Here is a 13,915-nt window from a genome sequence, read left to right on the forward strand (position 1 = left end):
AGATTGCGCCACTGCACTCCAGCCTGGGCAACAGAGCAAGACTCTATCTCAAAAAAAAAAAAAAAAAAAAAAGAAACTATGAGTGAGGTGGAACTGATCATCCTTGTTTACAAACAAGAAGACTGAAAACGGTTAGTTAACTTGTCCAAGATGACACAGCAAATAAACCGTGGGGTTAAGATCAAACAAGGCAGTTTGACTCCAGAATCTGTACTCTTCATCATTATGCTAGGCTGCTGATGAGGAGTCAGATGATCAAAATTTTTAAATTATTTTAATAGGCAGATAAAAGTGGCAAAATGATGGGAAAAAATAAAAATTGAAACTGATTTTCAGTCTGACATCACTTGTCCTGAGAATAGTTTTTATTTGTTTGCTTGTTTCAAAATGATGTCTGTCTACCACAGATAATTATGGGGCACTTCTTACAACCCCTGGGAGATATCCTTCTTTACTACTATACATAGACAGTCCTAAAGTTAAATTTGGGAAAGAAGCAAATGGCAACGGAAAATGAAATAAACCCTGTACAGCATGGTAAGCCTAGCTTTGCTTTTGTGGTCAGACTTAACCAAAATGATTCTCATCCAACATGATTAGGGTACAAAAAACATATGATATAATAGGTAAATAAAAATTTTATGATAGTATTTAAAATCATAACTTTAAAGAAATATAAGACTGTTGTTCTGGCCGGGCACAGTGGCTCACACCTATAATCCCAGAACTTTGAGGCCAAGGCAGACAGATTGCTTGAGCTCAGGAGTTCTAGATCAGCCTGGGCAACATGGGGAAATCCAATCTCTACAAAACATACAAAAAATTACCTAGGTGTGATGGTGCACACCTATGGTCCCAGCTACTCAGGAGGCTGAGGTGGGGGGATCACTTGAGCCCAGGAGGTTGAGGTTGCAGTGAGCCAAGATTGCACCACTGCACTCCAGCCTGGGCAATGACATAGCTAAGACTGTTTCAAAACAACAACAACAAAAGACTGTTGCTCTATTTTGAAAAGACTCAACTACTGAACTTTCCTTTGAGTAAAAGATTAGAGAGTGTTCATAAAAGAACACCTAACCTTTTCTTTCAAGATGACTGTTCTCACTTGAGCCAGCTTAGATGTGGCCAGGAATGGCTTTACATCAAGGCAAATCAGCAGAGACCTGCCCTGGGCACACAGCAAAGGTTTGTTGAGTGATCTTTAGGCAAGGCAATGCTGCAATAGTAAGGCAAAATAATAGTAAGATAAACCCAGATGACTGACCACTCCAAGAATTACAGTATGCCAGAGTTGGACAGTGCTTAAAGATCACAGAACTAACATTCTGGGGAACTGAGGCACACACCACCCACCTTGTGTAGAGAAAGCACTCATATTTCAGATTCCTGCTCAAAGGATATTATTCAAGATGACTAAGTCTTTCAGAGTGGTCTTGAATGAGACCTACAATCCTGAAGAAATAGTCAAATCAAATCTCAAAACCATATTTTAAAACTAGTATAAGGGATAAACTAGTACAAAGGAATCAATCTTGTGCCATTTGCACAATCTGTTAGCTGCAATTTGAGGCTATCTTCAGTCTTTACAAGTGAACTCTAATTATTAAAAAACAACAAAAGCTATCATAACCAACAGGAACATAAGACAGATATACGGGTGACTTGAGCCTTAATTTACTTATGTCATAAAAGGCAATAAATATTTTACTGTAACTCTGCTGGCCTTAAAACAAAACAAAACTGTGGCTGGGCATGGTGGCTCATGCCTATAATCCTAGCACTTTGGGAGGCCAAGGCAGGTGGATTGCTAGAGCCCAGGAGTTTAAGACCAGCCTGGGCAACATAGTGAGACCCCGTCTCTATGTTTTTTTAAACCCAAACCTCCCAAAAATCTGTTTGAAGCCTGGATTTGATGCAGGGGGCTAGATTTTATGTTGGTCTGTATATGATTGTTAAATGCCTTCTCCTTTCACAAGAATATAAGTGTAATAAAGGTAATGACTGTATTTGTTTTGTTCTTCACAGTGTCCTCACTCACCAAGCACCCTATAATGCCTGGTATATTGTAGGTGCTATTTTTAACAATGTTTTACCTGGCTGAAAAATGGCTCTATTTTTTTTAGGGGATCCATCCTTCATCTTGCTCCTTGGCTCTAAGTTAATTTAAGATTCTTGAAATTAGGCAGGTGTGGTGGCATGTACCTGTAATCCCAGCTACTTGGAAGGCTGAGGTGGGAGGGTCATTTGAGCCCAGGAGTTTGAGAGCAGCCTGGGCAACATGGTGAGACCCTGTCTCAAAAAACAATGAAAGATTCTTGAAACTCTAAAGGAAAATGTTCAGCTAATTCCATTTCAGGGGAACTGAAGTACATGAGTTAGCTAGAGACCACTAGACTTGGACCCACTTAAAAACAGACTTCAAATTTTTCCATAAAACCTTTCCAGTTTGTTCAGGAAAAGCTAAAGGCTTCCCTGGGCCCAATCCAGTGATCATCCTGTGATCTCCATGTCTTCTTATCCTCTAATATCTTTTCTCTTTAAAACACACTTATCTGAAACTGAATCTGACATGTGCTTTTATCACCTTACAGTCCTGGTTGGAAACCTTCATGCTCCCCACACAGGAGCATGACTATAATGGCTCTATTCTAGATGCTTAATTCCCAGAGGGGAGCCTTGGCCTGTAAAGTGTACTCATAGGCTTGACAGGGAAAGTCGCAATATCAGTCCTTTCTAGCGTTGGCAAGAATAGTAAAGATGCTGTGTGTCCAAAGTCCAATCTCCAAACACAGCCTCTAGCATAACACTATACAACTAGGTAGGTAACTAATCCTTACTGAAGGTGATAGCAGGAGAAAGGAGAGGAGAATGGGGTACATTAGGCTAACGTGACAGTTTGGGGGAACTTGATCTTCCTACTCCACAGGAGCAATACTAGGTCTTGGGTCTAGAAATGGTTAATTCTTCAGCAATGCTTGCAGCCTTTCATTATGCAATACGCAGTTGTCATTCTATAAAGGCAATCCAAATATGAATGAACACAATGAGAACCATATGACTTGTACACACAAAAAAAGTAGTCTTACAAACAATCATAGTAAAAAAGCCAGAACAACCTACAGAGAAAAAATAAAAGCTTGTAGTTTTTACATTTTGAAATAATCATACTTTTTGGAAAACAGCACTTCCCTCATTTTTTTTGTGAGATGGTTTTAAAAGATATGGAGATATCGCAAGACAAAAATACAATAAAATAACAACAAGAGAAACAACCTTATACTGTACCTTTCCTTCAGCAAATCATATGCTGTCTGACAGTCTCTGGATTCCTTTTTTCTCAAAGCAAAGTTACTTAAAAACTGATTTTTCATGTGACTTTGCAGCAAGTTAACTTTTAATAAACCATTTCTTGCTAAGCTTTTCTTAGCACATTTACTCAATTCCATACTTGAAAGCTACAATGCATTTCAATAACTGAAATGTATGGGATTTTATTCTAATATTAAACAAAAGGAAGAACTGAGACAGTCCTATGGGCGTATTACTGCAGCCAAATGTGATTCACGAAGGCACTGATATTCTATAAAAGTGATTTCAAATATCAATGTATATACACGACTAATGGAATATGACCTAACCAGTCAAAATAGGCTGAATCTCATTCCTGATGTTATATCAATGCCAATAAAATTAGGAATCATATAACAAAAGCATATGGGCAGAAAATAGCTTTCTCTTATGTAAAATTCAAGTGATGGTCAAGAAATAAGATGTAATACAGTGTTTCTGATGGGTCAATGGCAAAGGTCTGGAGAAATATATTCCAGGTTTGGAGTCTTTATGGGCCAGAAACTGTCTCATAATTCCTAAATGTGACCAAATGGGAGGAATATAGGTTATTGCTCACAAGAAGAAGACGAGACGGGTCAGTATGAATACATCCCCAGCACCAGAGGCATGGGTCAGATCATAGCCCCAGGAAGGTGGCTGGTTAGTGGGAACATCTTCACATATGACAAATTTTTGCATCCTTACCTTTAATTATTCTTTGATATTCTTTTTCATCTCTGAAAAAAAGGCTATTTTAACAGCAGTTTGTAAAATCAGATTCTTTTACCCACACGAAGAAAGATAAGTGGTAATGCAATGGCGGGTGATAATGCAATTATGAAATGACGATGTATATTTCATTTTGAAATGCAGTATATGTTTCCTTTTTCTTTTGCAGGAAGACAGTTCTGGGATCCTAGGAGCATCCAGTTTGTATTCAGAATTTCATTTGAGTAAGATTAACATTTAAATAGTTTGTAGTCCCTTGAGCTCAGAATACAGTGAGATACACATACACACACTATACTATCTCTCTCTCTTTCTCTCTCTCTCTTTCTCAAGCCCTGAATATCAATTCAAAATTTGTGTGATCATTGATGTGTGTGTGTATATATATATACACATACACAACCCTAGAACTTAAAAACTCATTAAGAATCCACAAAATAGATAACCCACACAGTGATAACCTAGAGTGACTTCCTAAACTGTGGCTGCTGGCTAACCTAGTTGATAATAACAAATACAAAGTATCCTTTTAGCAATAAGAGAGTCTTTTTGCTGCCTCAGACAAAGCTTTCTAGCTTGCTCCTTGTCCTTTGGAATTCTAGGCTGACCAACACTGAGCGGAAGCCTCACCTGGGACTTCAGGAGAGAATCTTGCAGAGTGTCGAGATACAAAAAGTTTGAGTTCTTGGTCCAAGTTGCATTCAATCAGGTTTGTGTCCCATGATCGGATTCCTAGGGAGGGAAAGAAAGACAGTTGAGAGACTTCCAGTTAGTCATTTCAGAGTGGTTTGGACAACATCACTGTAATATTTCTCAGGCTTTCAGGGAGGATGTGGGAACTCCTTTTCTGAAGAGCTTGGTGGCTTAGCAGTGGATGCCCACAAAATGGGAGGGCCAGGGAGGTCTCTCCACCGGGCCACAAGGGAGGGATAATTAGCAGTGTGGACTGAACTTCTGCCCCTCATAAAAAGTAAATGCACCTCTTCTGGAAGAGTCAAAGAAAACAGTTGTTAGGAAAATGACAGGCTGTATTCCAGGGAGGGACTACAAAGGGCAGGAAGATGTTAGTTCTTAAGAAGCTAAGAGGCCAACAGACTAACTCTAGCTTGTAGACAGACTAACTCCACTTGTAGGTGGCAAGAAAATGTAGAATAAACGCAAAGAAAATACATGGGGGCTGCCATTCAAGCACGGGCCTTTGTTTCTAAAATGATGTTCTGGTAGTATACATGTGTAATTTCTTTCCTTTACCCATCCCATTTTTGACTTTGGTTTATCAAGCCCTGGATATCAATCCAAGATTTATGTGATCTTTGATAAACAGAGTGGATCCACTCAATCTTCAAGACTTGGCCTGTCTGTCCTTCCAGGCACTTTTCTGTTACCTGAGTAGCTTGGCAGGCAGCTCTTTTATTCACAATTGTTCATTGTATTCAATTTTCTTATCCAGAGGCAAAGAAAAATGGCAACTTTTTATACTTTATAAAACATTTATGGAGTTGGGGGCATGAATCAGCTATTCCTACCCTAGGCTGAACGGAAAGGAAGTCCTATCAGACTTCCTTTCCCTAGGCTGAAAGGAATATCCAGGGTGAGAGGAACAGGAGGGCAAGAGGCGGGATGAGGGCAGCTTCCTGTGCTCATGCCCTACTCTCTAGCCTCTTCCTTCCTCCTCCCACTGTCCTCTTTCTCCTGCCCTCCCAAAGGGGATGGCCCAGAGGGAACCCCAGAGAGCATCATAGAAGGGAGGTCTGGAGAGTAAGCCAGGGAAAGTTGGGGAACCCCAGAACTCTGGTGTGTGTGTGTGTTTTACATGTTTACATATTATATATTACATTTTTCCTAATAGGTTGCTCATGGTGGAGCCAGTGTGTGGTATCCATCATTGTACCTTTGTATAGAGCATTCTCAATTGCCAGGAACAAATCTCTAGAACAACAGACATTTATTGCATACCTCCTAAAGGTAAGGGCTTGAACCTCTAGGTATAATACAGCAGGTGAACTATCTCTAAATTAACACCCAGTCATGTAATCATTTTTGTTGGACATTAGTCATGTATACAGACTTGAGGGAATAAATAGCAGTGTGTTACTTAAATACACACTGGATCCTTAAGGCATATTTGTATTTACCCTTGGTTATATTGTATTCAGTCTTCCTATCCTGTAAAGAATCAAGGTGGATTATACATAGACATCACAAAAAAAAAAAGATTCTGGAAACTCAGTTCACTGCACATCTAAAATATCTTTAGATTACACACCACAGACCTTTTCAACCAGGAGGAATATTTTCAAATAGATGTGTGTCCACTAAATACAGGCAGAAATTTCTCATATGATCAATGGGAAGAATTCAGATGTGGAAGAGTTAACGTGCTTAAGGAAAGGTCAAATTATAAGGGAGAATTTTATGGCTCTTCCTGGAAACATTAATAGCCTCAGTTTGCATTTGTGCTAATGGAGTATTTAAATTTTAACAAGAAAGGCATGTTGAGATTTCGCAGATCTTTTTAGTGCAGAAATGATAAATGGGTTCTTTTTGTTTCACAGAGAGCTTGACAGGTTGAGAGGTCTGAATTCATTAGAATATTTTACTTCAATGTATACACTATATACTAGTCTAGTGCAAAAAAATCGAGTTCCTGTCTGAGCTGCTTAATTGGTATTGTTGACTGAATTCTCCGTGTTCCAGGTCTGAGCTCTACTTTGTCTTCTACCCTGTCAAGCTGGGTCAATAAGTTAATAATGAGACATATGCATTTAAATTAAATTCATACAATTTTTCTGTCTTTGTTCTAAGTAATGTCTAAATTGGTACATTATTTGAATGACTTCATCCAGGGTTATCTGCAGACTTGCTCTTACATTGTTACTTGCCATTTTCCCTTGGCTTCAGTTAACTTGTCATGGCACACACAATTAAATGTTTGCTTTATATTTTCATACATATTTTATTTTTGACATATTTGTAATTTAGCAATAGAAAAAGTACTAAATGATAAATCCACTTAGTAATTTCTAAATTATACTAGTAAACGGCTGATAAAAATATTTCTCATTTTTACACTCCCAGTGAAACTAAAAATGTAGGGTTCTTTTTTCAAGAGAGCAATTTCCACCCAAATTGTTTCTTAGCAATGCACAACCGCTACTACCACTTATAAAATAAAGGTTATGTTGGATTTGCCAGCTATTTTAGTTGGAAAGAAAAATTTTGGAATCAGGCCACTTTCCATACCAATTTTAGAAATAAAATAATTTGTAATTACTTTGTATCTCCTGCTGGATAATATTGGTAAAGGCAAAGAGTAGTTGTTAATGAAGGTTCATATTGCATTTAGTAGGTTTATGTAGTTCCCCTTTGTGCCTAACAAGGAGCCAACAGCGAGCCCTCAAAAGTTTACAGGACAGAAAAATATCTCTTTGGCCCTTCCCATATTCTCCCCTCTCTGAATCTGGCTGGAGGGCATCCTGGGGTGTTGGTGAAGAGGTTCTAAAGAGGCTTTCAGAAGCAAGTCATCCTGGTCTCTGTTGGGGAGCAGGGAAGCCCTCTTTCTAATTTTCACCCCAATATACACCAAGTCAAGCTCTTCCTGGAGGCTTTGTTTCCCCAGCATTCTAAGACTGTACCCCTTCTGGGCGTACCCAGGTGGGGGCAGAATAACTCCAGGCAGTTGGAGGCAGTGAACCCCATTCTTTCAATGTCTGGAGCCAAAAGGCATCCGTCATCTCTGAGAACAATCTGGGCCTGCTCTGTGGCTATTGCCCAGCCCTGAAAGTGAGCTCCTTGGGACCAGGGAGCAACAAAAGATCTTTCCTTCTCAGTTCTCTGACCCCAGGTGGTAGCAGTGGACACAAGGGAGGCTAACGTGCACATGATATACACAGATGAGAAAAGGAGAAAAGAATAGGTTATGGGGCAGGGAGGCAGGGAGGGGTCATTAAAGAACAAGTCAGGGTGAAAAATGAGGAGAAGTCAGGTACTCTTGGTGTGTACAGGCTAGATTGTTCCAAGTTTTCCAATCATGTAAGCATTTTGCAGGGTTGTTTAATGAAACCAACAATTTAAAAAAGCACCTCCCATTTAAAAGCTAAAATTCATATTTCTAAAGATGACAGTGGATTGAAGAAAGCAAAATGAAATGACCATGCATTGTATGTTGATGGCACATGGGTTCTATCTGACAGTTATTTGGGCCTTTGGCAAGTTGATTTTCCTTTATGGGCTTTAGTTGCTCCCTCTGAAAAACAGGCTTTTGGATATTTTTTCCAAGTACCTAAATCATTAACCTAGAATCATAAGATTATATTTGTAAAACTATGCTAAAAAGTGGTCTGAAATCAGATTGAAATCATAAACTACATAAATGAACTAAAGGAAATGCTACGTTTAGGAATGCTTTATTTCTCAGAGGAAAAAATTCTTATTTTTTCCCTTGAACTCATCTTTAATTTGCTTTTTTCTTTTTTTAAAGCCAGCAACTTGATGTTCATAACATATGTATGTAATGACGATAATATCTTACATACAGAGCTCATAGTTTCAAAGCATTGATAATAAATAATTTAGGTCTGAGATAACATCTTACAATAGAAGCAAATGAGAAGTGACTTATAATTATTTGCTTGTCTAAAAAGTTATAACTTATTTTTTTAAAGTAAGCCCTTAGAGAAGGTGAACAATTTAATGACCTTAAATTTGGGGACTGGCTTGTGTTTCAGCATGGATCACAGAGCTGTCGTAGATAATACCAATTAAGCAGTGCAAGCAGAAATCCATCTGTCTTCGACTTTGAAAAGTATAGGCAAATATAGTAAATTTAAGACTCTCTAACATTTAATTCTCACCACATATGGTATTGGTTTCTTATTTCCCCTGTTAAAAGAAAAGGAAAACTAAACCCCAAATCTTTCCTGGGTTTTAAATTCTCTTACCATCTTAGACTGAAGGACATTCAGTTAAGTGACATCAGAATGTAACAATGTAATCAGCTAAACATTTATCTAAAAATGCAGAGCAGTAGATGTTACATTCATCTATCTTTTCACCAACAAATCTTGCTGATTCCCAGTGTTAACTAAAGGAAAAGTTATAATCTAACGGTAATTGAAAACATCAAACAGACACTTAATATTCTTTATATGTTTTAGTTCCTTAAAAAAAAAATGAAACAATGAAAACTTCACAAGGCTCTAGAATTCAGTTTGCAAGACACGGATGTATGTCCTGTATGTATTAAAATAAAACCAAGAAGCAGGGTTTTGCTGAAAATGAGAACCACTAGCTAAATCCATGCTGGGGGCTAATTAGGGAGGAGAAAAAGGAGGTGCCAAAGAGAAGTAGTTGGTGGTAGCGAAAACGATTTGGAATAAAGTCCTGCATAACTAAATAAATGAAGCTAGCCTAGTCCGAGGAAACACTATTGTTCCAAACTCTGGAGGAGACATGTCCAAAGCTTTCATTATGCTTTCCAAATATAGTTGAGAAAGCAAGAGGGACCATCTCTCTTCCCTGGTTTCAAGAGGCATTTACGAAGCATCCACACTGGGACGTTCCAGGCCTGTTGATTTACTGCATTACCACCATGTCTCTACAGATTTATAGATTATTTTCTAGGCTTCCCAGAGAGCCCTCAGTAATCAGATGGCAAGAATCCAAGTCGCCAGGGTCTCCAAACCCAGAGTCTCAGTTAAGGCAGGAGGGGAAATAGGAAGAAAGAGTAACAGATGCGGAACTGCCTTCCCAGCCTGCAACACACAATCATCAGAGCTGGCCCCCCTGGAGCAGCTCCATCTTGCTTCACACAACAAGGCCCAAAGGCACCAAGCAACAACAGCAGTGGCCTCTGGAGGAGGCCCAGCTGAGACCTGGCGGCTGAAGCAGCAGCTTGTCGTGCACAGGAAAACAGGACCAGCCTGCTCTGTTGCTAAGTCATCTCAGACTGTCTGAAAAGCTATGGGAGCAGGATTTTCACTTAGCGCTGGAAGGGCCTGCATCTTGAGCTGCAGCCAAGACCCCAGAACCCAGGAGAGCCATCTTCAGAGGAAAAGCAGCATCTGCTACGGTGTGTAAGGAAACGGCTCTGCTCCCTCACTTGGTTGATTCTTAATGGGATCAATACAGTCATTTCGGAGTTCCATGCAAAAACCTGACCAAATTAGGGAATTAAAAAATCAGGAAGCCATGATGTCTATTGCAAAGGGAACACAAGGGGGCTTCTGGGGTTCCAGTAATGTCTGTTTCTTGATCTGGGTAACCCAGGCGTGTCCGTTTTGTGAAAATTCGTTGAGCTGCTCATCTTTGATTTGTGCCCTTTCCTCTCTATATAATACTTCAACCGAATTTTTAAAAAAATTAATGTCAAGAAGACAAATCTGAATTTTGTCACTAAGTGCTAGTAGTGTAAAAACGAGTAAAGGCAGGGAGCCCTTCTTCATAGCAGTACGTGGATGCGTCTGTTTTCTCCATAAATAGATGCAGCTTGTATAAACCCTCTGAGGAATAGGGCACTGAAAGGATGATCAGATGAGTAACAAAGCAGGAAGATAATTACGATCCGAAGGTGATTGCTGAACCATCTCCCAGCATGGGGCGCTGCCCACAAGTGGATGGCCATACAAAGGCAAGCCCTGAAAACTGTTGTACTGAAACCTTCCTCCCATCATAGGATGTTAGCCAACCCTGCACTAACATCATGACAGGGTCAGAAAACGAGTGACGCTGCAGTACTGGTACTTCTGTCACTTATGAGTGCTGTGACCTTGAGCCGGTTCTCTTACCCTTCCTGCCTCTCTGGGCCCCCAGCTCTAAAACGGGGTTGATGATCCCTCTCCTAGCACCACCACATCGAATGGTTATGAAGATTTTGTAGATAGAAAAGCACCTCCTAATATATTCTTTTTCCCAGAAATGCTACTTACAAATAATTTTTTAAAGTAAAAAATCCAAAGTCATTGATTCCCACAGTAGCCACACCCAAAGTCAGTACGTGTAAAATTTTTCCAGGAGAAAATTGTGCAAATAAACTAAATTAGAACAGATTAGACCAAAGGCCTATATAGTCTGAAAATGAAGGGTTATTGAGATGCTCAAATAAGACATTTCACTACTGAAATATCTCTTGTTCTTGAATTTTTTGGAATAAAATACTATGACTTTCTGCTCACATTTTTTTTCTTTTTTTTTTTTTTTTAAGCTAAAAGGGAAAATCAAGTGCTTTAAAGTTAAACAAAAGAACCAGGTCTGCAACTCCAGTCCCCACCCTGAAGCCTTTTGTTCTGGGGACAAGTGGCCGTTTCCAACTGCAGAGGCAGATGACAAGCATTTATTTTTTCATCTAAAACCAGGTTTTTCTTTCGTCTTTTATTGGGGAGGGGGAGCGGGAAACGAGGGCTGCGTGAACGCCCTTTGTCCGCCTCGGGCTGCCGTAGAGACCGCAGTGCGGACTGCACCACGCCCACCAACCGGTGTCTCCCGGAGAAACGCTTCAGCACCACCCCAGGAGAATAGAGCGCGGGCTGGGGCTGCGGAGGGACCCGGCGACCTCTGTCAGGAGCGAGGGGAGGGCCGGGACGCCGGGGATAAAGGGAAAGGCAGAGACCAGAGCTGCCCACCCAGGGACTCCCAGGGCAACAAAGCCAGGCAAACTGAGAGGTGGGGGCGCGCGGCCCCCGCCAGCCCGAGGCCCGGGCGGAGCGCACGCCCAGCCAGCCGTGCCCGACGGGGGCGCCGCAGTGTGGGGGGGCAGGTGTGGCGGGCGGTCCGGAGGCACTGCGGCAGCTCGGGTGGGGCTGGGGGCGGGTCTCTCTGTGCGCCCGAGGCTGTGCCCGCCGGACTCTCACGGCCCCGCCCGGGGTCCCCGGCGTACCGCTATTCGGCCTCCGCAGAGCGCGCCACTGGTGCGAGCACCGGGCGAGGAGCTGACCCTACCCGCTGACGTCTCCCTCACCGACCCCCTTCAAGCTACCACTCCCGAGGCTGGGACTTCTAAAAGCAGCAGCCCCACCCCGCAACTTGGGGTCCCATTGTCCTTTCTGAGAGCTGCAGCCAAGGCCCCAAGGGCGGTAGCGAGGCGGGCTCTGTCTGGTGGCGAAGCGCAGGCGGTTCTGCATCCCAGCATCTCCCCGGGGAGGGGGGGGCGGGGGGAGCGGGCGTGGCCCTAGGACTAGCCTAGTCATTCTGAGGAAAGAATGGATCGGGAGGTTTGAAATCAGAAAAGGCGTTTCTCAGGGGCTGAGGTAGCCGTGGTGAGGATGAATCCCACGCGGGCCCTGGCACATGGGCTTCGGCCCCAGGTCTGCGATGGTGGGGGTCCCAGCCTTTTCCTGAGGCCAGAAGAGGACTGAAAGGAGTGGTTGCATCAGGTCTCCCCCACCCTTCTGCCTCCTGCGGTTGCGGCTTTATTGTGGCCTCTGCTCCCCTGACACCTGCATTTCACTTAGCGGGAGAGGCGGTGGCCAACTCAGCACAGGCTGCGGACTCAGCGTGGTGACAGATCCCTCAAGGTTATTGGAGACTCTCCCTCTGGGTCTCATATCTAATAATTCGGATTATTCTTAATTAGCCCAGAAAGGGTCTGGACAAGTATGAGAGGTGACGAGGAGAGGCATGGGTGCGGGGCGCGCGGGAGGAGCGCAGTGACCGTCGCGCCCTGGGTGGGGTCGTGTTTGCGCGTCTGCCAGCGCGCGTCTCTGGGGGCGCGGGGCCACTTACCGAGCTCGATGTTGCCGATGGCACGCCGCAGGTGCTCCTCGGTCACGATCTCGCCGACGACCACCAGCAAGTAGAACTTGCTGTCAAGGAAGCGGTGCGACAGGCTAGGCGAGGTGGACGCCGCCGGGTTGGCGATGCTGCCGGATGGCTCCGGCTCGGTGGCTTCCACCACCACGGTCGCCATCCTGCCGGCTGCTGTGCCTCGGCGAAGTGTCTCGCTCCGGCCGCTCCTCTCCTCTGCGGCAGGAGAAAGGATTATCTCCGAAGGTGCTGTCTCCGCTCCGCCCCCTGCGTCCCCCCTCCTCTGGCGCCGCGCGCCGCCTCCCCCTCCGCCCTCTCCCAGCGCCGCGGAGAGTGCGCGGCGGAGAGGAGCGGGGAGTGAGAGAGGGCGGGGAGGCGGCGCCGCTTTTATATGGAGACTAGGCAGGGAGCCGGGAGGAGGAGGAAGAGGAGGAGGAAAGGACCACCCGGCACATCCTCACGCGGTGGCTGCCTCCGCTCTTCCAGCCGTTGGCCCGGGGCTGATGTCATCTGCAGCAAATCATCTCGCCCGCGGCCCGGAAGCTGGAGGGACGAGGTGTGCGGACAATGGTCGGGGCAGGGCCGCGAGCCAAGGGGCTGGGGCGCCCGCTGAGCTCCTGCTGCAGCCGTGAAGGGGGAAGACGCTCTCAACCTACACCACCCACCACGTACACACCCACTGCCCACTCCTCACCCTCACCCTGTCTGTGCATGGGAATGGGATGAGTTTCCATTTTCGGAGTGGGGGTCTTTTCTCTTGTTGGAGTTGCACTAGTCAGGCCTCTGCCTTGTGTGCTGTGTATGATGTAGCCAGGTTCTCAGGAACTGGGATAGCCACAGTGGGCAGATGCGGGGCTGTGGGTACCCCGCCTAGGAAGACGGAACCTGTCTTTTCTTTGACCTTGTGGCTTTAAGAAGACGAATTTACTGATATTTACCAATATCAATATTTACCACCTTCACTTAAAGAATACATCAAAAATGCAAAACTTAAGCCTACTATTGTTCAGGCCTTGGATTCTACTCTGGCAGGGCCAAGGATGAAAAAGTACTGGCTTTGTGGTGCTCATGGGAAATGAGAGAAATGCAGATGTATTATATTAGATACCAATTTCTT

At 43.6% G+C, this 13,915-nt stretch overlaps 1 protein-coding gene across 1 annotated transcript in view; it reads right to left on the reverse strand.

Moving 5' to 3' along the window:
- Positions 1–13,230, reverse strand: part of MAP1B (microtubule associated protein 1B) — a 102,358-nt gene extending 89,128 nt beyond the window's left edge. Inside the window, 2 exon segments of the mRNA NM_001194920.2 lie at positions 4,690–4,791; positions 12,778–13,230. Coding sequence (NP_001181849.1) covers positions 4,690–4,791; positions 12,778–12,961 — 286 coding nt within the window. The 5' untranslated portion in view covers positions 12,962–13,230.
- Between the last annotated feature and the right edge of the window lie 685 nt (positions 13,231–13,915).

Source organism: Pan troglodytes, chromosome 4 (genome assembly GCF_028858775.2).
Source record: "Pan troglodytes isolate AG18354 chromosome 4, NHGRI_mPanTro3-v2.0_pri, whole genome shotgun sequence".
NCBI lineage: Eukaryota > Metazoa > Chordata > Mammalia > Primates > Hominidae > Pan > Pan troglodytes.